The sequence below is a fragment of the Mirounga leonina genome, unplaced genomic scaffold (genome assembly GCF_011800145.1).
Source record: "Mirounga leonina isolate KUSES-001 unplaced genomic scaffold, KU_Mleo_1.0 Mir_128, whole genome shotgun sequence".
Classification (NCBI taxonomy): Eukaryota; Metazoa; Chordata; class Mammalia; order Carnivora; family Phocidae; genus Mirounga; species Mirounga leonina.
This window is the reverse complement of record NW_023270320.1, coordinates 25,714,318-25,739,907: the sequence shown is the minus strand read 5'-3', so window position 1 is coordinate 25,739,907 and position 25,590 is coordinate 25,714,318. Positions and strand designations below refer to the sequence as shown.

Genomic DNA, 25,590 nt, shown 5'->3' with positions numbered 1-25,590 from the left:
AGCCAATCATCATTTTCTGGAATAAATATCACCCAATGATATATGTTACTCATCATCACAGTCTTCTCTATCTTGACAGACACTTTCTAATACCTGCAGCCATGATTCCAAACATGATTATTAATTATAACACACTACTTAATAAAGCAGAGAAGTTATTCTTTGTGTGCGCAATGGTGGGAAAATCTCTGCTCTGTAGAATCATGCATTATTATTACCTAATCTCTGAGTCTTGTTTGCTTGTCTGCAAAATGGGGATCCCATGTGTCCATGTCCAGGGTTGTCTTTAGCTAAACAAAATTGGTCCTATCAAATAGGTCCTATAAAATATGTAGAATACTACTCAGACACCCTGTGACGTGCCCTAACTATAATGTGAGTCCTGCTTAGCCTGGATCTTTTCTCCAACAAATACTCGGATTAAAATTCAGAAGCAATTTTGTGGCTTTACCATAAGCACTGGAAGCCTTTTCAACCCAGGAAGCCACCCACCAAAAAGAGCCAGGGTATCACAGCTAAGGTAGGAGAAAAAGGAGCAAGGGATGGAGTGACAGAAATTGGGAAAGAGAAAAAAGCTAAGAAAAGAGGTATGCCCGGTAGAGAGGAGTGGACTCTGCAGTAAGTAATGGCCTGCTGCCCATTGGTCCAGCCCAGCCCACTCCGCCTAGCAAGCATGGCCAGGAGGCACAGGCAGCCTGGTAGCCCAGACAGGTCCTCATGGCCTCAGCTTAGGAATGGGCTCTCCTCCACCTCTCGTCCTGACACTCGATATCACTTGCATGGTATCACTCAGGGGTTTCTCTGCAAAAGCAATGCTGTCCTCGCCAAGTATTCCACTGAGAACTCCTACAGCTGTCAGTGGGGCGGAGGGGAATCAGGTGAGTAAGACACAGAGCTTTTCCCGAAGGAACCCAAGTGACTCTTATCCTTACATCCCCAGAGGGGCTCCACGGCACACTGGTTGAGGCAAGAGTGCTCAGGAAGTCAGAATGAATAGACTGGAGTAGCCCGGAATCTGGAGCACAGGCTCGTCCTCGAGCCAAGCTCCCCGAAGGATGGTCTGGGGAACACCAGGCCCTTCTAAGGAAAGCAAATTAGCTCGCCCTTCACCAGATCTACTGAATCAGAAACTCTGGGAGTGTTATCCAGCAGTGCAGCAAGCCCTCCAGGGGATTCTGGAGCATGCTGAAGTGAGAACCACTCACTGGGGACATTAAGGTCCCAGCAGGAAAGTAGTGAAAATTGGAATCATGCTTCAGAAAGAAATCTACAAGAAGCGAGTAAGCAGCATGAAGAATGGCATGGAGGGAAAAGGACTAGAGAAAAATGTACTCATGTGGGCCTGGGTGAGCGCAGTGGCAATGGGAATGGGGAGAAGGGTGACACCAGAAGTAGGAAGGGTTAATGAATGGGGTCTGGCCAGTCACTGGGTCTAAAGGAGGTCTAAAAATAGCAGTTCCATTTAATCAAAAATAGAAGACTGGGCATGGGCACCAGGTTTGAGAAGAGCGTCAGTTTAGCTTTGGATATATGGAGACCATATCCCTTTCAAGATAGTAGGTCAACCTTCCAATTCCTATTTTGAGAATCGCTGCTCTAGAGTATAATCTTATAACAAACTTTTGGTTAAATAATTCTTTGGCTAAGGTTAATTTTTTGGTGGTATACAATCCTCAAAACTGAGAAACAGGGAGGCAAAACAACCAAATCCAAGTTAAAGAAGTTAATTATATCCCAAACAGCCATCCTCTTGACAAAGTAACCTGAAGACAAGATATTTATTATTATTCTAATTAGCAATTAGAATATTTAGCAAAGGTTTGAGGATGAAGCAATAAATGAACTCTATGCCAAAAAGGTACACCGTTTAAGGAATAGGTGAAACCGGGTAAAAAGTCACACTCACTTACTTGTAATATACTCTGTAATTTCAAGAGAGGAGTCTGAATGAAAGGGGAAGGGGGGGCACTAAGCAAGATTAGTGCTTTGAAATTTGTTGTTCTATGAAATGATCACATGTTCCCCTGAAGCAGCATCATTTTTGATGTGCATATGTGCTATTCTTCCCGAACAAAATGCTATTTGTATACGCTGGGTGTTAGCACCTTAATTATACCTACAAAGGGGAGGGACTGCACTCTGAGTGTTGGGAATCACAGCTAAAACAACTGAGCTCAAATGTCTATATGTGCTACAAATCGAGCCATTTCAAAAGGAGGGCATTCCATTACTGGGTCATGCAAGTGCATGTCGCTATTTCTAGGAACACCTACTTAAATGAAAAAAAAAAAAATACTTCTGGACTTCTGATATAACCTACAGATGGAGGGTAGAGGCCGGGGTTTCAATTCTGCTCAAGAAACAGGAAGAGCGGGGTTCCTGGGTGGCTCAGTTGGTTGGGCATCTGCCTTCTGCTGGGGTAGTGATCCCAGGGTTCTGGGATCGAGCCCCGTGGAGCGGAGGGTGTCCCTGCTCAGCGGGGGGCCTGCTTCTCCCTCTCCCTCTGCCTCTCTCCCCGGCTTGTGCTCTCTTTCTCTGTCAAATAAATAAATAATAAACAAACAAATAAATAAATGAAAGAAAGAAAGAAAGAAACAGGGAGAGGTAAGCAGACAACCCCAATTAAACGTGCAGGAAATCAGTCAGTAAGATCGAGTGACAAGGAGGATTATGCTATACACTTCTTTAATGTAGTTTTAGAGTTTTTCCAATTTAAAAAATTAGAGAAGATCGTGAGTCAAACACACTATGATCACATCAGTGGTCCTGAGTCCATTCGGCAACATCTATATAAGCTAAGGTCCCTCTTGAGGTCAGTCTCCCAACGTGAGCTGAATTAGGACATGAAAGTTCAAGTTCCATGTGGGGCCAGTAAGGGCAGGACCACAGCGGACATCTGCATATCCGTGGTTCCCAAGACCAGAACCTTTGCCAATATGGGCCCTTGCTCCCGCTTTCTGAAAGTTCACTTTATGACACTTGACCTTTATGAAAGACCCACATTAGTAGTACCTGTTTTCACTAACCAGACGAAATCTGAAGAGGAGTTTTGCGTTAATGCGAAGAGGAGTTTTGCGTTCATGCAAAAAGGAGTTTTGTGTTTACGTAGGTCTTTTGTAAAACGGAAGTGGCATAACTTGAACTTTTGGAAAGTGGGGGACACTCTTGCTTTATGCCATTTAGGCTTACAAAAGCTTTCATAGGGGCGCTCTACTTTGGGATAGCAGGGGAAACCTATATTTGATAAAAAGGACTCTTGATGGTGAGAGTCATTTTGTGCACTCTCATATTTAAATGCCAAAAGGGAATTACATCCTTGAGGATTTCTGGGGGATAGAAAGATCCAGGCTTTATAAACCGGTCTCGTTCCTCTCAGTCTAGAAAATGGGTATCTGCAGGCCATGACATTCAAGTTCCTCTTGTGTTACTACTGTTTACTCCTGCAGGGGGGGGAGGGGCAAGAAGTGGGAGGGAGACAAGGCAGGCAAGGAGAATGTGTAACTTGTAAGGAAGCTGTTGAAGATGTGGCTGGATTTTAATGTTAAATCCATCTCCAGGGGGAAAAGCAGCGGGTAGAATCACAGTCCTGGGGGCATGGGCACGGGATTTTTTTGTTGGCTTTTTTTTTTTTTTTCTGTTGCCAATATGTTCCATGTGAAATATTCTTCCCAGCACTTATATTTTTACATGCATCTTACCCTGCCCAGAACACCACTGTCTGCTTCTCAGGCACAAAAACCACTCTTCCATCCAGTGACCTCTTAGAGAGACTCCCTGGCCATCGATTCTCATTTCCAGCAACGCTACATCTTTGCTATATGAGCCAGGGCCTTTAAAGGCCAGCCAGTCGGTGACTTTCCCAACCATACTTCCCGAACGCGAACAGACAAAACACACTTAGACTCCCCATGATATGCTGAACTGTCTATGTCCCAGGATAACAGGGAACCCTCAGGTTCACGGCTCATGCTCACCATTGAACTAGCTGACTTCCCGAGATCCTTTATGCTGAGGGAGGAAAGAAAGGGCAGAACCATCACATCACAATCAGTGCTGGGTTCTGTCATCTGAATGCAGGAAAGCTGGAAGCTAAGTGAGTATTTCCTGAGCGCCTCTTACAGACCAGGGGCTCTTCAGGTGAGAAAACAGCCCCAGGGCAAGGCTTTGGCAGGACATCTAAAATGTCCTGGACCGAGCTCCGTGGACATCTGGTATGGTAAGAGGTTTTTGTGAATCCTGAGCAGGTTCAAACTCACCCACATACCGCTCATCTCTACCTTCGAGGAGCCAGGCCCAGATCACCGGGGGCCGACTCGGTTATTTGGTTCTTCAACACTTTCCTCTAATCCTCAGAAGGGCTTCCATTTCAACCCCCCTCCCCAGTTTCCTACTTCCTGAGCCCCCGCTATCCCAAGGGGAAGATGTGCTTCGGTGGGGATCGGGGGCTGGCACGGCACTTAGAAACTATAGTTCTGTGCCCCCAAGCCCATTTCAATGTCATCACCAGGGCAAACCAGCCAACCACCAAAGGGAAAATAGCAGCCTCCCACCTCCACGAGAGGGAAGAAAGTCTGGAAGCCACCAAATCCAAAACCCACAAACACACATTGTGCCAGCAAAACAAAACTGCCTACAGCATCTCTACATGCCTGCCATTTAGAATATGCGAGACATTCTGCTCCACTTTTGACTATTCTAAAGGGAACCAGTGTCTTTCTTATCCATGGTTGGCCTTCTAGACACGAATGTGAGAAGCAGGGATTTTTGTCGAGAGGCTCAGAAAGTTGGTATTTGTCATTTGGCACGAGTTGACCCTGCCTGGGTGCAGGCTATTTGTAAACTTAAATAAATATTCCAGCACATACTTCTGTCATTTATAAATATACACGTTCCCTGCTTAACGAAGCCTCTGAGAGGCAGCATCCTTTGTACAAAATCAAATTGCATTGTCAGACCTGCTTTACCGTATTCCTATTAAGTGAACGGATTAAGCTTTTACTGCCCAGTTAAATGGAACCGAGGAATAAATCTTTCTAAAACAATCATCTTTCTTTCTTTGAATTCCTAAAGGCAGCTACTTGATATCCTCTGTGGCCCGGTCTTGGCAGGGAGATCAGAAACCCTGCCTTCAGTTCTCTGTCATGCCTGTCCTTCGCTGTTGCGCCCACTCACCCACCCACCACTGCCCCGTGACCAGCACCACCTCATTCAAATCCCTAGTCACTTTCAATTAGTAGATGAGCCTAAAAACATATAGAAGCTCAGTTAAGTTTCCTACAACGTGAGTGTAGTTAAGAAAAAGTAATCAGCAAGGTTTTTCATGCTTGGTCATTAAGAAGCCTGTAGAGTCTTAGAAGAGGTGCTAAAGTTACGGCAAGGTATGAGAATGCTGATGTTTGCACACTCCCAGAATAATACGTCTAAACAAAAACACCCCTCCAAATACATTCCCTCCATCCACTCCCACTGCCCCAACTGCTAGGACTGCTTGTTGAAAATGCCCTCAGATGCCATAACGCTTCAGAAAAAATGTGTCTGAAAACTCTCTGAACACCACAGCAGCCAAGCTGCTAGGGGTAAGATTAAAAAGGCAAATCTTAAAAAAAAAAAAAAAAAGAAAGAAAGAAAGGCAAATCTTTGCATACATCTTTGTTTGACCACACACCCCGTTATTTTGCCATCAGGTGAGAAAACAGCCCCAGGGCAAGGCTTTGGCAGGACATCTAAAATGTCCTGGATCCAGCTCCGTGGACATCCACGGAGTGGATAGGGAGTGGGGGGAGGCATGGGGAGTGGGGGGAAGCATGGGCAGTGGGGGAATACTGACCAGACACCTGCAATTACAAACGGCAAGTAAATGAAGGTTAATGCCCCCAAACAGGGATTTACACAATTATCTGTACATTAAATATATACAATTTACACATTACTGACAGGTTTGAAGCCAGCGATCAAACCAGGAGATTCTCTGCAAGTCCCACCCAGACTTCTAGTCGACCGTTCCAAGTCTTCCCAGGGATGAGAATTCTGTTTTTATTTAGGTTTCTATTTACAAGTGACTGCAGAAACAACTAGACTGTTCCTAATACTCCTCCCTTCCTCTTCACGCTCCCCTGCGACCTCCCACCGGGTTCAAATTCATGAGTCTAACACCCCCTCTTACAGGTGCTCTGCCACAGACCGCCAGAAAGGCGGCCATGCTTCCACCATCTGAACGCACCTGCCCTTCCCAGACAATGTCTCTTCCTGCTCTGCCCTGGCAGCACCCACGCGGACCCTCCCTGCACCTCTGCCTCATGGCCGAGTTTGCCCCCGCCCCACTGGAAAACAGCGCCCCCACTCGGAACCAGCCCCAGCCATTCAAGTCCAGCGCAGTGCCATTCTTTGCCTTTTGTTTCTTCCAGCTTTACTGAGGTGTCATTGATAAAACCGTGAGGCCCCTAGAGTGGACCCAGAGTGTTGCCTACAGTGTGAAAAGATTCTCGCCATGGAGTCGTTAACATCTCATCACCTCAGAATTTACATTATTTTTTCATTTTTCGGTGAAAACACTTCAGTCCTCCTCTCTTAGCGAATTTCAATTGTACAGTGCAGTGTTCTCAACCACGGTCGCCATGTTGTAGGTGAGCGCCATGTTGTAGGTGAGCGCCTCAGGCCTTGCTCAGGGGGCAGCTGAAAGTTTGGGCCTCCAGCCCCAGGCAACCCCCCTTCTCCTCACTGCTTCTGTGAGTCAACTTCTTTGGGTCATTTTCACTCTCTGGATTGCCGATGTCATGACCCCAGAGGCAGGCCGTTTGTCTGTGCAAGTCCCACGCGAGTCTTCATCAAGACCTAAAACCACGCTATCTGTGGCGCATTGGTTCACAGGCCAGATGTGTGACATTTAGTTTGCTCCTTTCAGAGTTCTTATGGGAGAATGAACCAGAGTTCTGGCTCGAGGGCAGGAGTCCTTGGTGGTACTGCCCTCTGGCCTGTAAACTGCAGGAGGCCAGCGGCCTCTTCTTCCCAGGGATTGTGCACACATTACTTGGCCGACGTTCAAGTGCTTCTTAATGGATGTCTGTCAAATCATTACTCTGTGACTCACGGAGGATGAAATCCAGAGTGTCACATCCTCCATAAGAGACCATCTGGAGTACGGGATTAAAATGCTACGGCAAGCTGCTAACCGTATATAGCCCACCATGTGGACGGGTCAATCCCAAGCTCTCATGCTGAAGGAGGAGCCAGCCATCATGCGCCTGAAGGTCACTAGCTCACCTGGTGTGAAAGTCATCTAACTTAGACAAGATGACTGACGCCCAAAGAACTGGTTCTGCATCTTGAAAGATATGAACCCACACTAGAACCAAGGAGCCATAACTAACAAGTTTAAACAGTGAATCTGTTACAGACTAATTGGTTTAGTTGACAAAGGTAAATTTGAAATGAAGTTCTGATATTCTTAAAATGAAGTCTCAGAAAGGCTATGGATTTATTGGTATAAAAAAGTTTTTGGGGGGCGCCTGGGTGGCTCAGTCGGTTAAGAGTCTGCCTTCAGCTTGGGTCATGATCTCGGGGTCCTGGGATCAAGACCAGCCTTAGCTCCCTGCTCAGCGGGGAGTCTGCTTCTCCCTCCCCCTCGGCCCCTCCCCCTGCTTGTGCGCTCGCTTGCATGAATAAATAAAATCTTAAAAAAAACACAAACTTTTTGCACCCTACAATTTACTTCCTTCTCTAATATTTAAAAACAAAGCAAATAAGTCTTCGTCAAGACTTAAAACCACGCTATCTGTGGGTTTTCATTTAAGTACATTATAATCTAGCAGTAGTTACCCAAAATCTTTCCATCTTAATTTGACAAGTAAGCTATCTCAAGGCCTATCTCTCACTGCTTAAAGGAATTCTCATATTCTTTCTACTACCTCCTTCAGCAATTACAATGATTCCTTTTTATACTTTGGAATGGTTTGTTGCCTTGATCCCTTAAACTCTGGTAGGTGGGCCTATGACCGCATTAGCACCAAGTTTTGCTCTGACCCCATCTATTTCCAACCTGGTGCAGGGGCAGAGGAGGAGGGGAGGCAGAAGCTCACCAGAAGTCCACTTTTGCTGCTAGCTCAGTTCCATGTTCCCAGTCCCGGGCCTCACTCCCATCCCATCCTTGATGGTGTCTGATCCCACACCCAACCTGTGCGGGAAGCTCAGACTCTATTCTTCTATTACCTGTTCCTTTTCTTCCTTCCATTCCATCACTACCTGCAGACTCATTTGCCTGCAATACCCATTTTCAGAAGAGGCTGCTTCTGGGTCCAAAGGTCTAGCCACTGGCTCTTCAAATTAATGTAGATAGGGGTACCTGGGTGGCCCGGTCAGTGAAGCATCTGCCTTCAGCTCAGGTCATGATCCTGGGGGTCCTGGATTGAGCCCTGCATCAGGCTCCCTGCTCTGCGGGGAGCCTGCTTCTCCCTCTCCCTCCCACTCCCCCTGCTTGTGCTCTCTCTCTCTGTCAAATAAATAAAATCTTTAAAAAAATTAATATAGACAGACCCAAACTTTCCTTATTATCCTTATTTTCCTCCTCCCCCTGCCCCTGAAAAGCCCTAGCTATAATATATAACTTTCAACTACCATAATGAAGGCAGCAGAACAGAGCTCTTGATATTCTACTAGCTGTATGATACAATTTTGCTTCTTTGGATTCAGCTGTTTTCTTGTATATAAAACATGACGGTTAAAAGAGGAGGCCTTTTCAGAAGAAGAAAACTAACATTTACTGAACACTTAGTATGGGCCAAGTGGACACTCTGCAAGTATCTATGCAGTCCACTTAACGTCCATGAGGGAGGACAGAAACTGTCACTCCTGTTTTCCAGGAAGCTGAAGGTCAGGAAAGTCAGGGGAACGTGCCCAAAGCTGCCTGGTCTAAGCAGAGGAGCCAGGCCCAGCCTCTACCACATCCGCCGCTTCCCTGGTCCCTTCCAGCACCATCATGCTCTCCTCTGTCCCTTAGCCGCAACCACCACGGCCTGGGCCCTCACGGGTCAAGGTCGAAGGTCATCCTCACCAAGGGACATGGGGCGAAGGTCATCCTCACCAAGGGACATGGGGATCTCAGGCAACAGGCAGAGGCAAGCTGAAACCTGGAAACATGCACGTCACTTGTGAAAGTGATTAAGGGCCACACGGACACAGGAAAACTCTCTTCCCTCCACAGCTCAGAGTTCAGGCAGCCCTTTGGGCCCCGAAACCACAGGCATAGCCCTCTAAACTCGGTCCAGATCAAACATGCCTGAAAGTTAGGAAAGGCTTGTTGGATTCTGTTCCAAACTCCGGTTTCTCTGTCCTGTTCCTCAGCCTATGTCCTCACTGCCTTTCCTACACGGGGCTACAGCTCGAGTGCTAACATAACTTTTTTTTTTTTTAAATTTTCTTCATTTGAGAGTGAGAGAAAGGGGGAGAGAGACAGAGCACAAGTAGGGGGGAAGGGCAGAGGGAGAGGGAGAAGCAGACTCCCCGCTGAGCAGGGAGCTCAATGCAGGGCTCAATCCCAGGACCCTAGGGTCATGACCTGAGCCTAAGGCAGACGCTTAACCGACTGAGCCACCCGGGAGCCCCTTTGACCCTGACTTATAAAAGGAAATGTCAGAAGCTGCAACTTATCAAGAACTTCTGTGCTGCTACTTTACGAAGGTGTAGCTTGGAATCAGCCGCTGTGAGGAGTAATGAGATGCAGCAAAACTGAAAAGTGCAGATTCCTCTCATTTTAATATCCAGGTAAGGTTTATGGGAAAAGGAGGGTAAAAATCTGGATGCGAAATCGGGGCAGGGGGCGGGGGATCAGGGTGTGGACTGGCAAATGGCACTTACTTGTTTTCAAAGTAGGAACAAAACAACATTTTATTCTGGCAATCAGTTCCTCGGACCATGCCAGATATGCCGGCTCTTCATGAATACGTAATGAAGTGAATTCGGTGCTTCCTTCTGCCATAGCAGTCCATATGACCATGCTAGCTATATAAAAGCCCCTATAATTACCGAGTATCAGAACTCAAAGCTCGTCTTAAATTCAATATTTTAAGTTCTTTCTTAGAAATGCAAAGCAAATTAACTATTCCTAAGACCTAGAAGTTCTGAAAATCAGAGCTAAATCCATTTCTATAAGCGAAGAGAAAAATCAGGAGGCCTCTCTGCGAGGTAGTGGAATTGGAGATTTTAATTTTCTTTCTGCTTATCGGTAATTTTTAATCTGTCCTACAGAGGACATGCATGCTTATTTTCCCAAGTCTCACAATGACTTTATGCTTAGCTGGAGCTTAAAAAGCACACTGTAAGCACCTCCACAATTTCTCATACAATACGTATTAGGCATTTACAGTTACTGCTAAATTATAAATATCTTAAATCTGCACTTGCCAAGTACTCTTTCCGTAGCAATGGTAATGCTACTATGAGACACCAGGTCCTCCTCCAGAAAAAAAGGAATGTCAGAAACCTCACACACATCTATTAGGAAAATTGAATTCTACTCCTTTATGGTTTGCGATTAGCTGAGGTAAAATATTAAGTCACATTCACCTTCTAAATAAGGTATAGAACCAACTTTTCTTGGCAATAATTCAGTCATTCTATTTTTACATTTTGGCATGAATTAGACTGACATATCTTCCATATATTTTAGAAGTTTCAAATTAATGAATCCAATCAATTGTCTAAAGGAAAGCAAAGAACTAAAACCCTATAAATAACAAAGAGGTACTCAATGAAGGCCAAGGCTTCATTTGAAAGGGTACCTCTCCTGCTCATGGCCATCAGCCTGGGGAGCAGGGCAGGATGGGGAAGAAGAAACATTCTTTACGTGTGTTGAAAGTTATAAATACTGAAAATCGATTCTGCCCTGGGTAGGGAAAAGCGAGAGACTACAACGCAGAGAGTAGGCCAAGAGGCCCAGCACCAGTGAGAACCTGGCTGCTTCATCTTTTCAACCCCTCATGTTTTGTACTGAAGAGATTCAGAAGAGAAGGAAGGCAGAGCCAAAGCATTAAGAAAGAATCTTTCTGAAAAGCGTCCTTAGCTTTCCCTGTGCCATCCCACCCATTCAGCCGTAATGAGGGAACACACGCTCTGGTTTCATTTTCATGACGACATGAACATGGCCTGTAATTTGCCCAAGTTCTATACAACCATGGTCTTCAACAACTCAACCTTCGATATCTCCTGAACGCCCTTGGCTTGTTCATGTCCTACCTGAAATTCTGTGGCCATGTTATTCTGGCAAGTTCCTAGCCTCACCGTTTCCTAGGCAAAATCTCAGAGTCCCTTTCAAAAGCTGGGGGAGGTGTTCTAAGTATCAGGTATACCACAGATGAAATCCTTCCTTCTGGAACGTTTGTTCGACAACAATCTTCTCTGTGAGCCCTGCAGGAGCAGCAACTCTATGCCTATCCTTTCCCACTCACGGAACCCTCTGGGCCTCCTGCAGCGCCTGGCATAGGGTTGAAACTCAATAGGATTTGTGCAATGAGCCTCTGTGTGACTAAAGGGAGACACCCCACCAACAGCACCTCCTTTGTCCCTCTGCCCTATATTTTGGCCCCTACCCTCCATCTACTACCCCGTTGACAAACTTTGGTGTGTTGAGCACATTTTGGCTTACAAAGCGCCCTTGCAAACAAGTCGACTGATGTCGACCAAGATAGCACTCAACATGGGAATCCGGGGGAACACAGAGAAAATGCACACGGCAGGCAACCGGCCCCTCCACTTACCGCCACCTCCACAGACTGCATGGAGAGGTCGCATGGTGGCTTCAGGGCTTTGGGCCTCGTGGCGTACCAGAAGGTGGTGAGGGCTGCAAAAGCTCCAAAGCCCATGAGCGTGTTGGTCGGCAGCGTGCGAACGTACTGTCGGAAGTCAGCCAGCTCTGGCATTCGAAAATACCGGAACAGCTCGTGGGCTTGCATCGTCCCGTGTTGGTGGTTCCCTAAGCTGAATTCTGTCAAAAGAGAAAAATGTCACATTCCTCTCAGGAAGGCAAGACTCGTCTCCAGAATTCCCAAAGGCCAGCCATCCGGCTTGACGCCTGGCGGACCGATCAAGGCATTAAACCCACAGTCTAATGGTCCAGCTCTTTTCTTGGCTGTCAAATGTCATTTCTCTAAAAACCCTTTAGAAATTCATTTTATGTCTATCATTTTGTGTCGAGCTTCCATTCCCCACATTAAAAAGGTTTCGCTCACGAAGAATTCTTGTCACAACACGCTCAAGTGGCGTAAGTTACCACCTTCTTCCCTGATACCATCTCTGTTCTCTTCCACCTGATCAGATACACTCAACTCTCCTTATCATGGCTAATGAGAAGAAAGGGACAGAAGTACAAATAAGCCCACACCACCTAACGGCCGTCCGCGCCTGCTTCTTTCCACGCATCTCAGAACTAGCTCCCAATGGGTAAAACACACCAACCTAAATTCCAACATGCCTCTCACCTTCCCCATACTCTGTACCACAAAAGCAGCAATACAAATGCAAGGCAACTGTAGTTCGCTATTCTGATCAAACAATCTCCTTTATATTTCTTGAGATATTATAGCTAAAATATTATAATGATAAAAGGGTGCACATAAACTTTAAACCAACCACCAAATATCTAGAGAGAGATTGCAGCATAGTATCTGAGAAAAAGTACAGAATGGTACTTAAGATCCCAGATTCAAGAGCCAAATCCTGTCTTCCCAGCTTATTAGCTGTAGGATTGGGGACACACTACTTCGCCTCCCTGAGCCTTGTTTCCCTATAAATGGAGGCTGAAAATAGTAGCAATCTCGTGGGGCTTTTATAATGACTAAATGATTTACACCGACAGCTTAGAATGGCATGGGGCACCAGAAACTGCTCAATACATTCTAGGTACTACCATTATTTCACCTACCAAGATTCTGGGATTAGTCCTGTGTGCAGAACAGGAAGGGATAGAGTTAATTAAAAACAACGCTTGCCCACAAAGAGTTTACAAACAAAATTAAGAAGCCAAAAACACACAGAAGAAAACTAGATGAAAAGCCTCACGCTGGATGTTACAGACAACTTATATATACATCAATATAAAAAGTGTGCAGCACAGATAATAAATAAGAGTAATTCTAACGAGAAAACTATTGATGAAGAAGTGCTTTAAAGCGCCTTTGACAGTAAAGGGAAGGGCATCATAGTGAATGCTCTGAAGGCTTTTCTCAAAAACTGCCTGCCAACCTGCCAAGTGCTAACATTTTAGCTATCATTCAGAAGGTATTTGTGAGCTACTTATTATATGTTCTTTTAAATAGCTAGGTCACAAGGCTGAAGATAATTTTTTTTTTCAAATACAGACATCTTTACATTTCAATCTATACTATCGTTCATTTTTTTTTTAATCGAGTAGCAGAGGATTCAGCTTTCACTGGCCACCAATCCTGTAGTATATTTGCTCAGCTCAGACAGTCTTGGGCTACAACAGCTCTGTGTAGGCGCACGCACACACACACACACAGAAGAAATTTCCAGGTTTTACGTAACAGTCGAGAAGGAACAGATAAGCAAGACTTCTTCAGGTCATAATCGTGGAGACAGAGCTCCAGGACTTACAAAACCACTCACCATCTGTGCCACCCAGAGCTGACGGCTAGGTGACACGCCATGCAGCCATGCAGAGCAGAAGAGGTGGTGACGGTGGGGGTGGGAGGGGGGCTGGAGGAGCTCAGCTGCCGCTTACCGGACCTGCCAAGGTCTCTCAGGGCATTAGTCACATGCCGACTCCTGCACTGGGCTAAAGGTAACTAGCAGACAAAATTCATACTTGACTTCCCAGGAGGAGACAGGGTGGAGGATGGGCCAATGAGCAGCTGGGAGCAGAGTCACCCCACTGCTCCACCCATGGGCAGGGACAGGCATCTGCCAGTGCCAGATCTGAAAACAGACACTGTTTTCTTTCTGCTTGGCTTCCCAATAAGAAGAGACAATGGACAGAGTTTTTTTAAAAACACCAGCGAAATACATGATCAGATGTTGGGTGGTTATGTCAGACCAAGGAAGAAACAGATTGTCCGTAGTATACTCCCAGCAGATTCATTCTAGATGAATGCATAGGAACTGAGCTACTCTAGTCGGTGCCCAGGGCGGAGCACCCGGCGTGTGCCAGGCCCTGTGCCCAGCAGCCGGGAGGGTGGTGCTGATGACCCAGTGTAGGGTCTCCATGGGCAAACTGGCTGGTGGGGAAGCCACGAAATAAAGCAAGAAGCGTTACCACCAGTGGGAGCCGGGATGAGGCAAGGCCTCTGGCAGGAAGGCACGTGCGTACACTGAGACCATGAGGATAAGCAGACAAATCGAGTCCGGCCCCTTTTGGCACCGAGTGGGCAGGTTTCATAAACAGCATTGCCACCCTAAGAACGCGAAGCAAGCTGACGTGTACAATGTGCAAACCTGCCTTCCCCTCCAATCATCCCACCTTCCAGCCGTCCTCATACCCACGGCACCCCAAATCTGAAGAGGACTTTCCCACCCCTCACACACACACACACACACACACACACACACACACACACACCCCTGCCCTTGTCTCTTCTCTCCCACAGGTCCCTGAGGTGATTTCCATAAAACCTAGATAGCGTGAATTTGCAGGGGCTGCTCAACAGAATCCCATCTCTGCGTGAGAATACGAAATAATTCCCCCATGAGCAAATGCACTCAGAAGCTGGTGATTTTTTTTTTTTCTATTTTAAGCATCAGCAGTAGCCAAGCTGTAGACAGCATTAGACTAAGAAAGAAAGAAAAGAAAAAGTCTATTTCTAGAGATAAGAAATAAACTAAGAGACTAAAAAACTAAGAAAGAAAACCTGGAAAAAAACAAAAACTTCAGAAAATGACTGATTTAGTAGCACCTATGCAAGAATATTTAATCTGACATGAGTCTGTAATGCTAAGGGTTTAAATCCAGCTACATTCTTATCTTTAGTGGGTAATGACAAGGTATAGCAGTTTAATTCATGCCTCTCAGTGGGCAGCCAGGTGACAGGCTGCAAACCAGCTTCACTGAACCCACCGGTTAATGCTGTGCATCAGAAAACTATAGTCCATCCAATAAAGAACTAAAGAAAATCCTTCTTTTAGATCCACGTGAAGAACAATTCGTCAACGTGAATGGAAAGCATTATAAACCTTCTCCCTTCTATGGAACTGCTATTAAGGAAAAAGTACTTGGGGTATTTAGAAATGGAGGCAGACCCACATTCAAAGAAAACTGGCCACAATAAATAGCCTTTCAAGGCTGCAGGTGAATATAAACACCACGCTTTAAGACAGTCCCCCAACAGGTCTCAAAGAAGAAGAATCAAGACTCGTACGTGCCAACACATGATTAAAAGCCAGACTGACTTTATTCTTATTCCAATGGTGTTCCCGTTGGAATATTTTTAAGATTCTTTCAAAAGCAAATTTCCACACATCCTCTCTGGATGTTTGCAGGCCAGGCAAATAACAATGCTACTGTTGGCTAAGAATATGATTCAATCGGCTTAAAGGCTTAAGCTGTCAGTATTTCTTGGTCAAGAACGCACAAGCCTGTGGGCATCTAGCTTCTCCTTCCCCGGCAGCTACTCCTGCATCTCCTTCCTCCCCACACCTACGAAAAGTGGGTTTGCTCACTCGGGTCCTGGAGTCTAAAACCACAGAATGACAGAAGACATAACAGTGGTCAGGGAAGCATGGTGCATGTCCGGGGCAAAGAACCAGAGGGAAGGATGCCTGGGCAGAAATAGCTATACGGGGCCAAGTAATAGAAACTGGATCGCATGACTCTCAGAAAATAGAAATCCTGGTACTTATCGACCCACACTTTGGGAAGCGTAGCTAGCAGCCCAACAAACGCTGATTTAGTGTTTCGGGAAGGCTTTCACATCCTGTATTGCACTGTCTTGCAGGACAAAATGATCCTAAGGTAGCTGAGGCTGGAGATTTAAGAGGCTTTCCCGAGGTATGTCCCATGACGGGGATACCGACCTAACACTCAAGTCATGCTTTTTCCTCTAGGCAAACAATTCCTAACCTCTGCAGAGCCGCTGATCCTCTGCACCTGGAACACGTGGGTACTCCTTTGCATGGGGGGCTGGGAGGCCCCCGCAGCCCACCCCGGCCCAGGAATGGTGAGGGCAGGTGCTCTCTAAAGGTCCTTCCGGCACTCACATTTCATGGCATGATGAGAGCTTAGCATCTGAACTCCATGCTAACGCTCCATGTCTTACATAACTGCTCGCGTTTGCCCCATCGTCCTGGAGTCTGAACATATGGGTCCAAGGCCACCCAGACACAAACAAAGGTTCACCTCTTACCATTTTGTTTACACCAGGAAAAAGTGCTGTGGGGCAAAGGTGACTCACAAGGGCATCACTCTCTAAGGACACAGGGATATGCGCGCACACACACACACACAGGTCCTGTGATTCCATAGATTTATACTTACATCAGCATTTTATTTTCTTCCTGTCATTTACAAACCAAAAAAAAAAAAAAAAAAAAAATGGGTGATCTGGACGTGTCTCCCCTTCTAAAGTTCCTCACGCTTTCATTCAGCTGAATAACAGTGGTCTGATGGAATACTTCACTAGGAATGCAGCCTCCAAGCAAACCCACATAAATAGCACCCTTGCCCCGGCAGCCGCAGATGAAGAAATCCTGACATCTCTCCTTAAAAGCAGCAAGCTAAGCTGGCAAGATGCTGCCTCCCTCCTTGCTCCACCTCCTCCGCTTGTACAATAGGCTATTTACAGAAGGCTGAAACTGCCCCTTTGTCCCGGCGCCGGCTGGGCAGAGCTCGGTCTCGGGGAGGAACAAGGGAGCAGGCGGCCAGACCGTGCACTGTTCTTTCAGTGTGCCACTCCAGAACCGCTGGCCTCGTGCTCCTTAACCCTGGCTGGCAAATCACCTAACGCTAGATTTGCTTAAGCCATCCCTTCCTGAACCAAAAGAGCAGCCGGGCTCCCCCTGAAGAGGGATGTACGGGAGCTCCACAGGGATGCCAGAGTCCACCAGTTAGAGAGGAAAAACAGAAGTCGCTGTCCAAACCTCATTCTATACAGGACCTCCAGACCACGGTCACTGCCCTGGGACCATCCTCCCATTTTGAGCATGAGAAAGAAGAAGACCACCCGGGGAACTCCGGGATCCCACACAACAGTGCGCAAGTCATCCCCCAAGGAATTAATTACTTCCTTCCACTGCCTTGAGTGTTTCTTTCCAACTAAGGATAGTAAAACTTTTTTTTTTTTTTAAAGATTTTATTTATCTATTAGAGAGAAAGAGTGAGCACAAGCAGGGTGAGGGGCGGAGGGAGAAGCAGACTCCTCACTGAGGAGGAAGCCCAATGTGGGGCTTGATCCAGGACGCTGGGATAAGGACCTGAGCCAAAGGCAGATGCTTAACCCACTGAGCCACCCAGGCGCCCCAAGTAATAGTAAACCTTAAGCGCGTTTGATTTCCATGAAAGTGATTCTCTGGGTCACCAATTCAACTTCCAAGAAGATTTGCAAAGGAGAAATGAAGCAGAGATGCTCTGCTTTTAGAAACCTGATTTATGGAAATATTCAAGTCAAGTTGAAAATTCTCTACTAACCCACTCCCACCCTGCCCATCTCCCCAAAGTCAGAAAGAGTAGTACATAAAGCTTTTAAAGCATCAAGCTCGACCAATTTGTAACCAGCAAGATTAGCGCGATACCTCACCTGTTCATATTGGCCACCAAGCCACAACTACCATATATGTCCCCAAGTGGTGAGATTCCAAATATAATGTGGGTAAACAGATAGGAACATTTAGGGATGATGAAATGGTCCAATGCCTACTTACGACAGTTTCTGTATTCAGTAAGCTACATATATACTTAAGTCACATGACAAAATAAGTTACTTGAGAAGTGTGTGCTTTTTCCCTATTTACATTTCACTGATATTTTATTAAAATTCTTCGAAAATGCTTCTTCAAACAGGATTTTGTGCAGTCATGTGTGTGGCCATCACTGAACAAATTCTCCCATGTCACAGGAACGTATTTGTATAATGTTAGGACAGTTTAAAAAATGTGTCTGATGGGTCCATATTCATATAACTCAACCTCATACTTGATTGCTTTTTAAACTGACTTTTTAAAAGCTTTTGACAGTAATATCCACCATTTGCCTTTGTAAGGTCAAGCCTCCAGAAATAACAACCCAGCTACTGTTAAATTTCTTTGCCTTAGAAAAGCCTGAAATCAGTTAGGTGGGTTTTATGAGAACCCAAGACTAGGACTGGCAGAGGTGGTTTCGGGAAAGGGGCCTTCTCTACCTGATGGGTGTTCAAACTGAGGTGACCGACAGGACCCCTCACAAAATGAGAGCCTGGGTGACATATGATGACTGACAGAGTTTGGGGGAAACCCTCACCCTCTCTCGGGGCATGTACATTATTTACTCTTCATGTGTGGACCCCATTCAAGAGGCTTGGAAGTAAAAGATGTAACACAAATATACATATACAACATAGTGAAAAACAAGGCATCAGTCAGTGCAAAAGAAACGAGAAAAGAGGTCCACACCCTCAAGGAGGACCCGCATGCAGAAGACACAAGGGAGGCTGGTCCTCAAGGGATGAGTGTGGTCTCAGAACATTAGCTCTGCTATAGGGCACAGGGGCCAAACAGGATGGCAAGAAGCAACTCCCCAGCTCAGCTCTAGGATTTTTGGCAAATTAATCTGGAAGGAGTGACAGGATTAAATTGGGTTCAGGAGAAGGGAAGGAAGACATTCAGAGAAATCAGTCTGAAATTATGATTTCTTTAGGAGCCATTGTGCTAAGCAATCACAAACATGACTAAATGTAATCCTCACAACAGTCCTCACTGTAGGGAGATGTTATGAGCTTCAATTCAAAGACAGGAGACTGTGCCCGGGAAAAGTTCAACGTCCTGCCCCAGCTCCACACGAGAACGGGACTAGAGGCCAGGTCTGAAGGCAAAGCCTGTGGACATTGAAAAGCATGTGTTGCCACCAAGGCACGCGGTGATTCATATCTAGACAAAGGTGGGAGGCGACGCTCGGAATGACAAAGAGCCATGACACACAGGGCTTTGAAAAGCCGGGATCTGAATCCCAATGCTCATCAACAGATGGAGGGACACCCAAGAAGTGGTACCTGCAGACAACGGGGCATTATTCAGCCTTTAAAAAGAGAAGAAAATTCTGGTGAGAACTAAGCAAGATGGCAGAGGAGTAGGAGACCTGGTTTTTGTCTGGTCCCAGGAATTCAGCTGGATAGGGATCAAACCATTCTGAACACCTATGAACTCAACAGGAGATCGAAGAAAAGAATAGCAACAACTCTCTGAACAAAAAAGCGACCACTTTCTGGAAGGTAGGACATGCGGAGAAGTGAATCCGAGGCAATATTGGGGAGGATAGACGGCGGGGGAGGGGGCCTCCATCGGCTGCTTCTGGCAAGCGATAGAGCAGTGCAGCACAAAATTGGAACTTTTAGAAGTCTGCTCCGCTGAGGGACATCGCTCCAGTGGCTAAGTGGGGGGGGGGGGATCCTCGTGGGACAGTGTGGTCTCAGGACCTTCGGGGTCACAGAAAGACCAGGGGTGCCTGAGTGTGGCAGAGCTCCCAGGTATTGGAGCGGGGAAGCCGGCTGCAGAGACAGAGCAGAGGAGTGGGCTCTCAGCTCGGGGTTGCCATAAACCGTGATCCGAGGCACAGTCAGGCCACTGCTCCTCCAGCAGGGACCCAACAAGTGGCAGATCCAGGGAGACTTCCCTTCCTCCCCCGGGCACCGCAGGGATCTGCTGGGTTTGGAGACTCCACATGGGGTTGTGTGCAAGAGATAGAAACCCTCAGTCACAGGCCGGGTGAGCAGGGAGTGCGGCCTGAGACTGGGGAGATGGGAGTGATTGCTTTTCTCTGGGGGTGCACTGGGGAGTGGGGCCCCAAGTTTTCGGCTCCTCTGGGGCGGAGATTGGGAGGCCGCCATTTTCACTCTCATCCTCCAAAGCTGTACGGAAAGCTTGCAGGGAACAAAAGCTCCCGAGAGCAAACCCGAGCAGATAACTTAGCCCGACCGGCAAGGGTGGGGCAATTCCGCCTCTGGCAAAGACATTTGGGAACCACGACAACAGGCCACTCCCCCAGAAGATCAGCAAGAACAGCCAGCCGAGACCAAGTTTATGGATCAATGAGAATGGCAGAACTCCAGTGCAAGGGGAATACTGCACATAGAATTCATGGCTTTTTCCTCATGATTCTTTACTCTTTCAAAGTTAATTTTTTTAATTTTCTTTTTTTTCTTTTTTTTTTTAATTTTTCTTTTTCCCTTTTTCAACCAACATCTTATCAATCCCGTTTTTAAAAATCTTTTTTATTTTTCATTTTTAGAGTCATATTCTATCCCTTCATTGTAGTTAACCTTATTTTTGGTACATATCTAAGTTGTTCTCTCTTTAAAATTTTGGGATACAGTTTCTTCTAACAGACCAAAATATACCCTAAATCTCTAGTGTATGACTTTGTTCTAGTCTTCTCCTGCCTGATCACATTCTCTCCCTTTTTCTTTTAAATTTCTCTTCTTTTTTTTTCAACAAACTTATCTTATCAATTCCTTTTATAAAATCTTATAATTTTCATCTTTACAGTCATATTCCATCCCTTCATCGTATTTACCCTTATTTTTGTACATATATAAGCTTTTCTTTCCCAAATTTTGGGAGGCAGTTTCTTCTAGCAGACCAAAATATGTCCAAAATCTAGTGTGTGGCACTGATCTATTCACCAGCCTGATCATATTTGATCATATTCTTTTTTTTTTCTTTTCCTTTTTTTCTTTCTTTCCCTTTCTCTTCCCCTGGTTTCAGGTCTCTTCTGATTTGTTTAGTGTATATTTTTCTGGGGTCGTTGTTACCCTATTAGTATTTTGTTCTCTCATTCATTTATTCTCCTCTGGACAAAATGACAAGATAGAAAAACTCACCTCAAAAAAAAGAACAAGAGGCAGTACTGACTGCCAGGGACCTAATCAATACGGACATTAGTAAGATGTCAGAACTAGAGTTCAGAATGACAATTATAAAGATACTAGCTGGGCTTGAAAAAAGCATGGAAGATACTAGAGAAACCCTTTCTGGAGAAATAAAAGAACTAAAATCTAACCAAGTCGAAATCAAAAAGGCTATTAATGAGGTGCAATAAAAAATGGAGGCTCTAACTGCTAGGATAAATGAGGCAGAAGAGAGAATTAGTGATATAGAAGACCAAATGATGGAGAATAAAGACACTAAGAAAAAGATAAACAACTACTGGATCACAAGGGCAGAATTTGAGAGATAAGTGATCCCACAAGACGAAACAATATTAGAATAATTGGGATCCCAGAAGAAGAAGAAAGAGAGAGAGGGGCAGAAGGTATATTGGAGCAAATTATAGCAGAGAACTTCCCTAATTTGGGGAAGGAAACAGGCATCAAAATCCAGGAGGCACAGAGAACCCCTCTCAAAATCAATAAAAATACGTCACATCCCAACATCTAATAGTAAAACTTACGAGTCTCAGAGGCAAAGAGAAAATCCTGAAAGCAGCTCGGGAGAAGAGGTCTGTAACCTACAATGGTAGAAACATTAGATTGGCAACAGATGTCTCCACAGAGACCTGGCAGGCCAGAAAGGACTGGCATGATATATTCAGAGCACTAAATGAGAAAAATATGCAGCCAAGAATACTATCTCTAGCCAGGCTGTTATTGAAAATAGAAGGACAGATAAAAAGCTTCCAGGACAAACAAAAACTAAAAGAATTTGCAAACATGAAACCAGGCCTACAAGAAATATTGAAAGGAGTCCTCTAAGCAAAGAGAGAGCCTAAAAATAATATAGACCAGAAAGGAACACAGACAATATACAGTAACAGTTACCTTACAGGCAATAAAATGGCACGGAATTCATATCTTTCGATAGTTACCCTGAATGTAAATGGGCTAAATGCCCCAATCAAAAGACACAGGGTATCAGACTGGATAAAAAAAAACAAGACCCATCGATATGCTGTCTGCAAGAGACTCATTTTAGACCCAAAGACACCTCCAGATTGAAAGCATGGGGGTGGAAAACCATTTCCCATGCTAATGGACATCAAAAGAAAGCTGGGGTGGCAATCCTTATATCAGACAAATTAGATTTTAAACCAAAGACTATAATAAGAGATGAGGAAGGACACTATATCATACTTAAAGGGTCTATCCAGCAAGATCTAACAAAGCAGCCCCTTATATAAGCCAATTAATAACAAAATCAAAGAAACACATTGACAACAATACAATAATAGTAGGGGACTTTAACACCCCCCTCACTGAAATGGACAGATCATCTAAGCAAAAGATCAACAAGGAAATAAAGACTTTAAATGACACACTGGACCAAACAGACTTCACAGATATATTCAGAACATTCCATCCCAAAGCAATAGAATACACATTCTTCTCTAGTGCCCATGGAACATTCTCCAGAATAGATCACATCCTAGGTCACAAATCAGGTCTCAACCAGTACCAAAAGATTGGGATCATTCCCTGCCTATTTTCAGACCACAATGCTTTGAAACTAGAACTCAATCACAAGAGGAAAGTCAGAAAGAACTCAAATACATGGAGGCTAAAGAGCATCCTACTAAAGAATGGGTCAACCGGAAAATTAAAGAAGAATTTAAAAAATTCATGGAAACAAATGAAAATGAAAACACAACTATTCAAAATCTTTGGGATGCAGCAAAGGCGGTCCTAAGAGGAAAGTATATAGCAATACAAGCCTTTCTCAAGAAACAAGAAAGGTTTCAAATATACAACCTAACCCTACACCTAAAGGAGCTGGAGAAAGAACAGCAAATAAAGCCTAAACCCAGGAGGAGAAGAGAAATAATAAAGATCAGAGCAGAAATCAATGAAATAGAAACCAAAAAAAGAACAGTAGAACAGATCAACAAAACTAGGAGCTGGTTCTTTGAAAGAATTAACAAGATTGATAAACCCCTGGGCAGACTTATCAAAAAGAAAAGAGAAATGGCCCAAATAAATAAAATCATGAATGAAAGAGGAGAGATCACAACCAACACCAAAGAAATATAAACAATTATAAGAACATATTATGAGCAACTATATGCCAGCAAATTAGATAATCTGGAAGAAATGGATGCATTCCGAGAGATGTATCAACTACCAAAACTGAACCAGGAAGAAATAGAAAACCTGAACAGACCCATAACCATTAAGGAAATTGAAGCAGTCATCAAAAATCTTCCAACAAACAAGAGCCGAGGGCCAGATGGCTTCCCAGGGGAATTCTACCAAACATTTCAAGAAGAATTAATACCTATTCTTCTGAAACTGTTCCAAAAAACAGAAATGGAAGGAAAACTTCCAAACTCATTTTATGAGGCCAGCATTACCTTGATCCCAAAATCAGACAAAGACCCCATCTAAAAGGAGAATTACAGACCAATATCCCTGATGAACATGGATGCAAAAATTCTCACCAAAATACTTGCCAGTAGGATCCAACAGTACATTAAAAGGATTATTCACCACTACCAAGTGGAATTTATTCCTGGGCTGCAAGGTTGGTTCAACATCCGCAAATCAATCAATGTGATACAATACATTAATAAAAGAAAGAACAAGAACCATATCATCCTCTCAATAGATGCAGAAAAAGCATTTGACAAAGTACAGCATCCTTTCTTGATTAAAACTCTTCTGAGTGTAGGGATAGAGAGTACATACTTCAATATCATAGAAGCCACCTATGAAAAACCCACAGCAAATATCATTTTCAATGGGGAAAAACTGAGAGCTTTCCCCCTAACGTCAGGAACACGGCAGGGATGTCCACTACCACCACTGCTATTCAACATAGTATTAGAAGTCCTAGCCACAGCAATCAGACAACAAAAAGAAATAAAAGGCATCCAAATCAGCAAAGAAGAATTCAAACTCTCACTGTTTGCAGATGATATGATACTTTTGTGGAAAACCTAAAAGACTCCACCCCAAAACTGCTAGAACTCATACAGGAATCTAGTAAAGTGGCAGGATATAAAATCAATGCACAGAAATCAGTTGCATTTCTATACACCAACAAGACAGAAGAAAGAGAAATTAAGGAGTCGATCCCATTTACAATTGCACCCAAAGCCATAAGATACCTAGGAATAAATCTAACCAAAGAGGTAAAGAATCTGTACTCAGAATACTATAAAAAACTCATGAAAGAAATTGAGGAAGACACAAAGAAATGGAAAAATGTTCCATGCTCATGGATTGGAAGAACAAATATTGTGAAGATGTCAATGCTACCTAGAGCAATCTACACATTCAATGCAATCCCTATCAAAACACCATCCACTTTTTTCAAAAAAATGGAACAAATAATTCTAAAATATGTATGGAACCAGAAAAGACCCCGAATAGCCAGAGGAATGTTGAAAAAGAAAAGCAAAACTGGGGGCATGACAATTCCAGACTTCAAGCTCTATTACAAAGCTGTCATCATCAAGACAGTATGGTATTGGCACAAAAACAGACACATAGATCAATGGAACAGAACAGAGAGCCCAGAAATAGACCCTCAACTCTATGGTCAACTCATCTTCGACAAAGCAGGAAAGAATGTCCAATGGAAAAAAGACAGTCTCTTCAACAAATGGTGTTGGGAAAATTGGACAGCCACATGCAGAAGAATGAAACTGGACCATTTCCTTACACCACACACAAAAATAGACTCAAAATGGATGAAAGAGCTAAATGTGATACAGGAGTCCACCACAATCCTAGAAGAGAACACAGGCAGCAACCTCTTTGACCTCAGCCACAGCAACTTCTTTCTAGAAACAAGGCAAGGGAAGCAAGGGCAAAAATGAACTACTGGGACTTCATCAAGATAAAAAGCTTTTGCACAGCAAAGGAAATAGTCAACAAAACCAAAAGACAACCGATAGAATGGGAGAAGATATTTGCAAATGACATATCAGATAAATGGCTAGTATCCAAAATCTATAAAGAACTTATCAAGCTCAACACCCAAAGAACAAATGATCCAATCAAGAAATGGGAGAAGACATGAACAGACATTTTTCCAAAGAAGACATCCAAATGGCCAACAGACACATGAAAAAGTGCTCAACATCGCCCAGCATCAGGGAAATCCAAATCAAAACCTCAATGAGATATCACCTCACACCAGTCAGAATGGCTAAAATTAACAAGTCAGGAAATGACAGATGCTGGCGGGGATGTGGAGAAAGGGGAGCCCTCCTACACTGTTGGTGGGAATGCAAGCTGGTGCAGCCACTCTGGAAAACAGTATGGAGGTTCTTCAAAAAGTTGAAAATAGAGCTACTGTACGACCCAGCAATTGCACTACTGGGTATTTACCCCAAAGATACAACTGTAGTGATCCGAAGGGGTACATGCACCCCAATGTTTATAGTAGCAATGTTCACAATAGCCAAACTATGGAAAGAGCCAAGATGTCCATCAACAGAGGAATGGATAAAAAAGATGTGGTATATAT

General features: G+C 44.6%; 1 protein-coding gene across 3 annotated transcripts in view; it reads right to left on the bottom strand.

The window, feature by feature from the left end:
- ACSL1 (acyl-CoA synthetase long chain family member 1) overlaps positions 1-25,590 on the bottom strand; it is a 71,742-nt gene that overhangs the window by 32,923 nt on the left and 13,229 nt on the right. For 2 of the 3 annotated variants that reach the window (XM_035004249.1, XM_035004251.1), the window contains exon 2: positions 11,748-11,974. In XM_035004249.1, coding sequence (XP_034860140.1) covers positions 11,748-11,942 — 195 coding nt within the window. In that variant the 5' untranslated portion in view covers positions 11,943-11,974. Of the gene's footprint in view, positions 1-11,747; positions 11,975-13,614; positions 14,088-25,590 lie in introns of those variants that run through there. The other variant, XM_035004250.1, reaches the window with a different exon arrangement.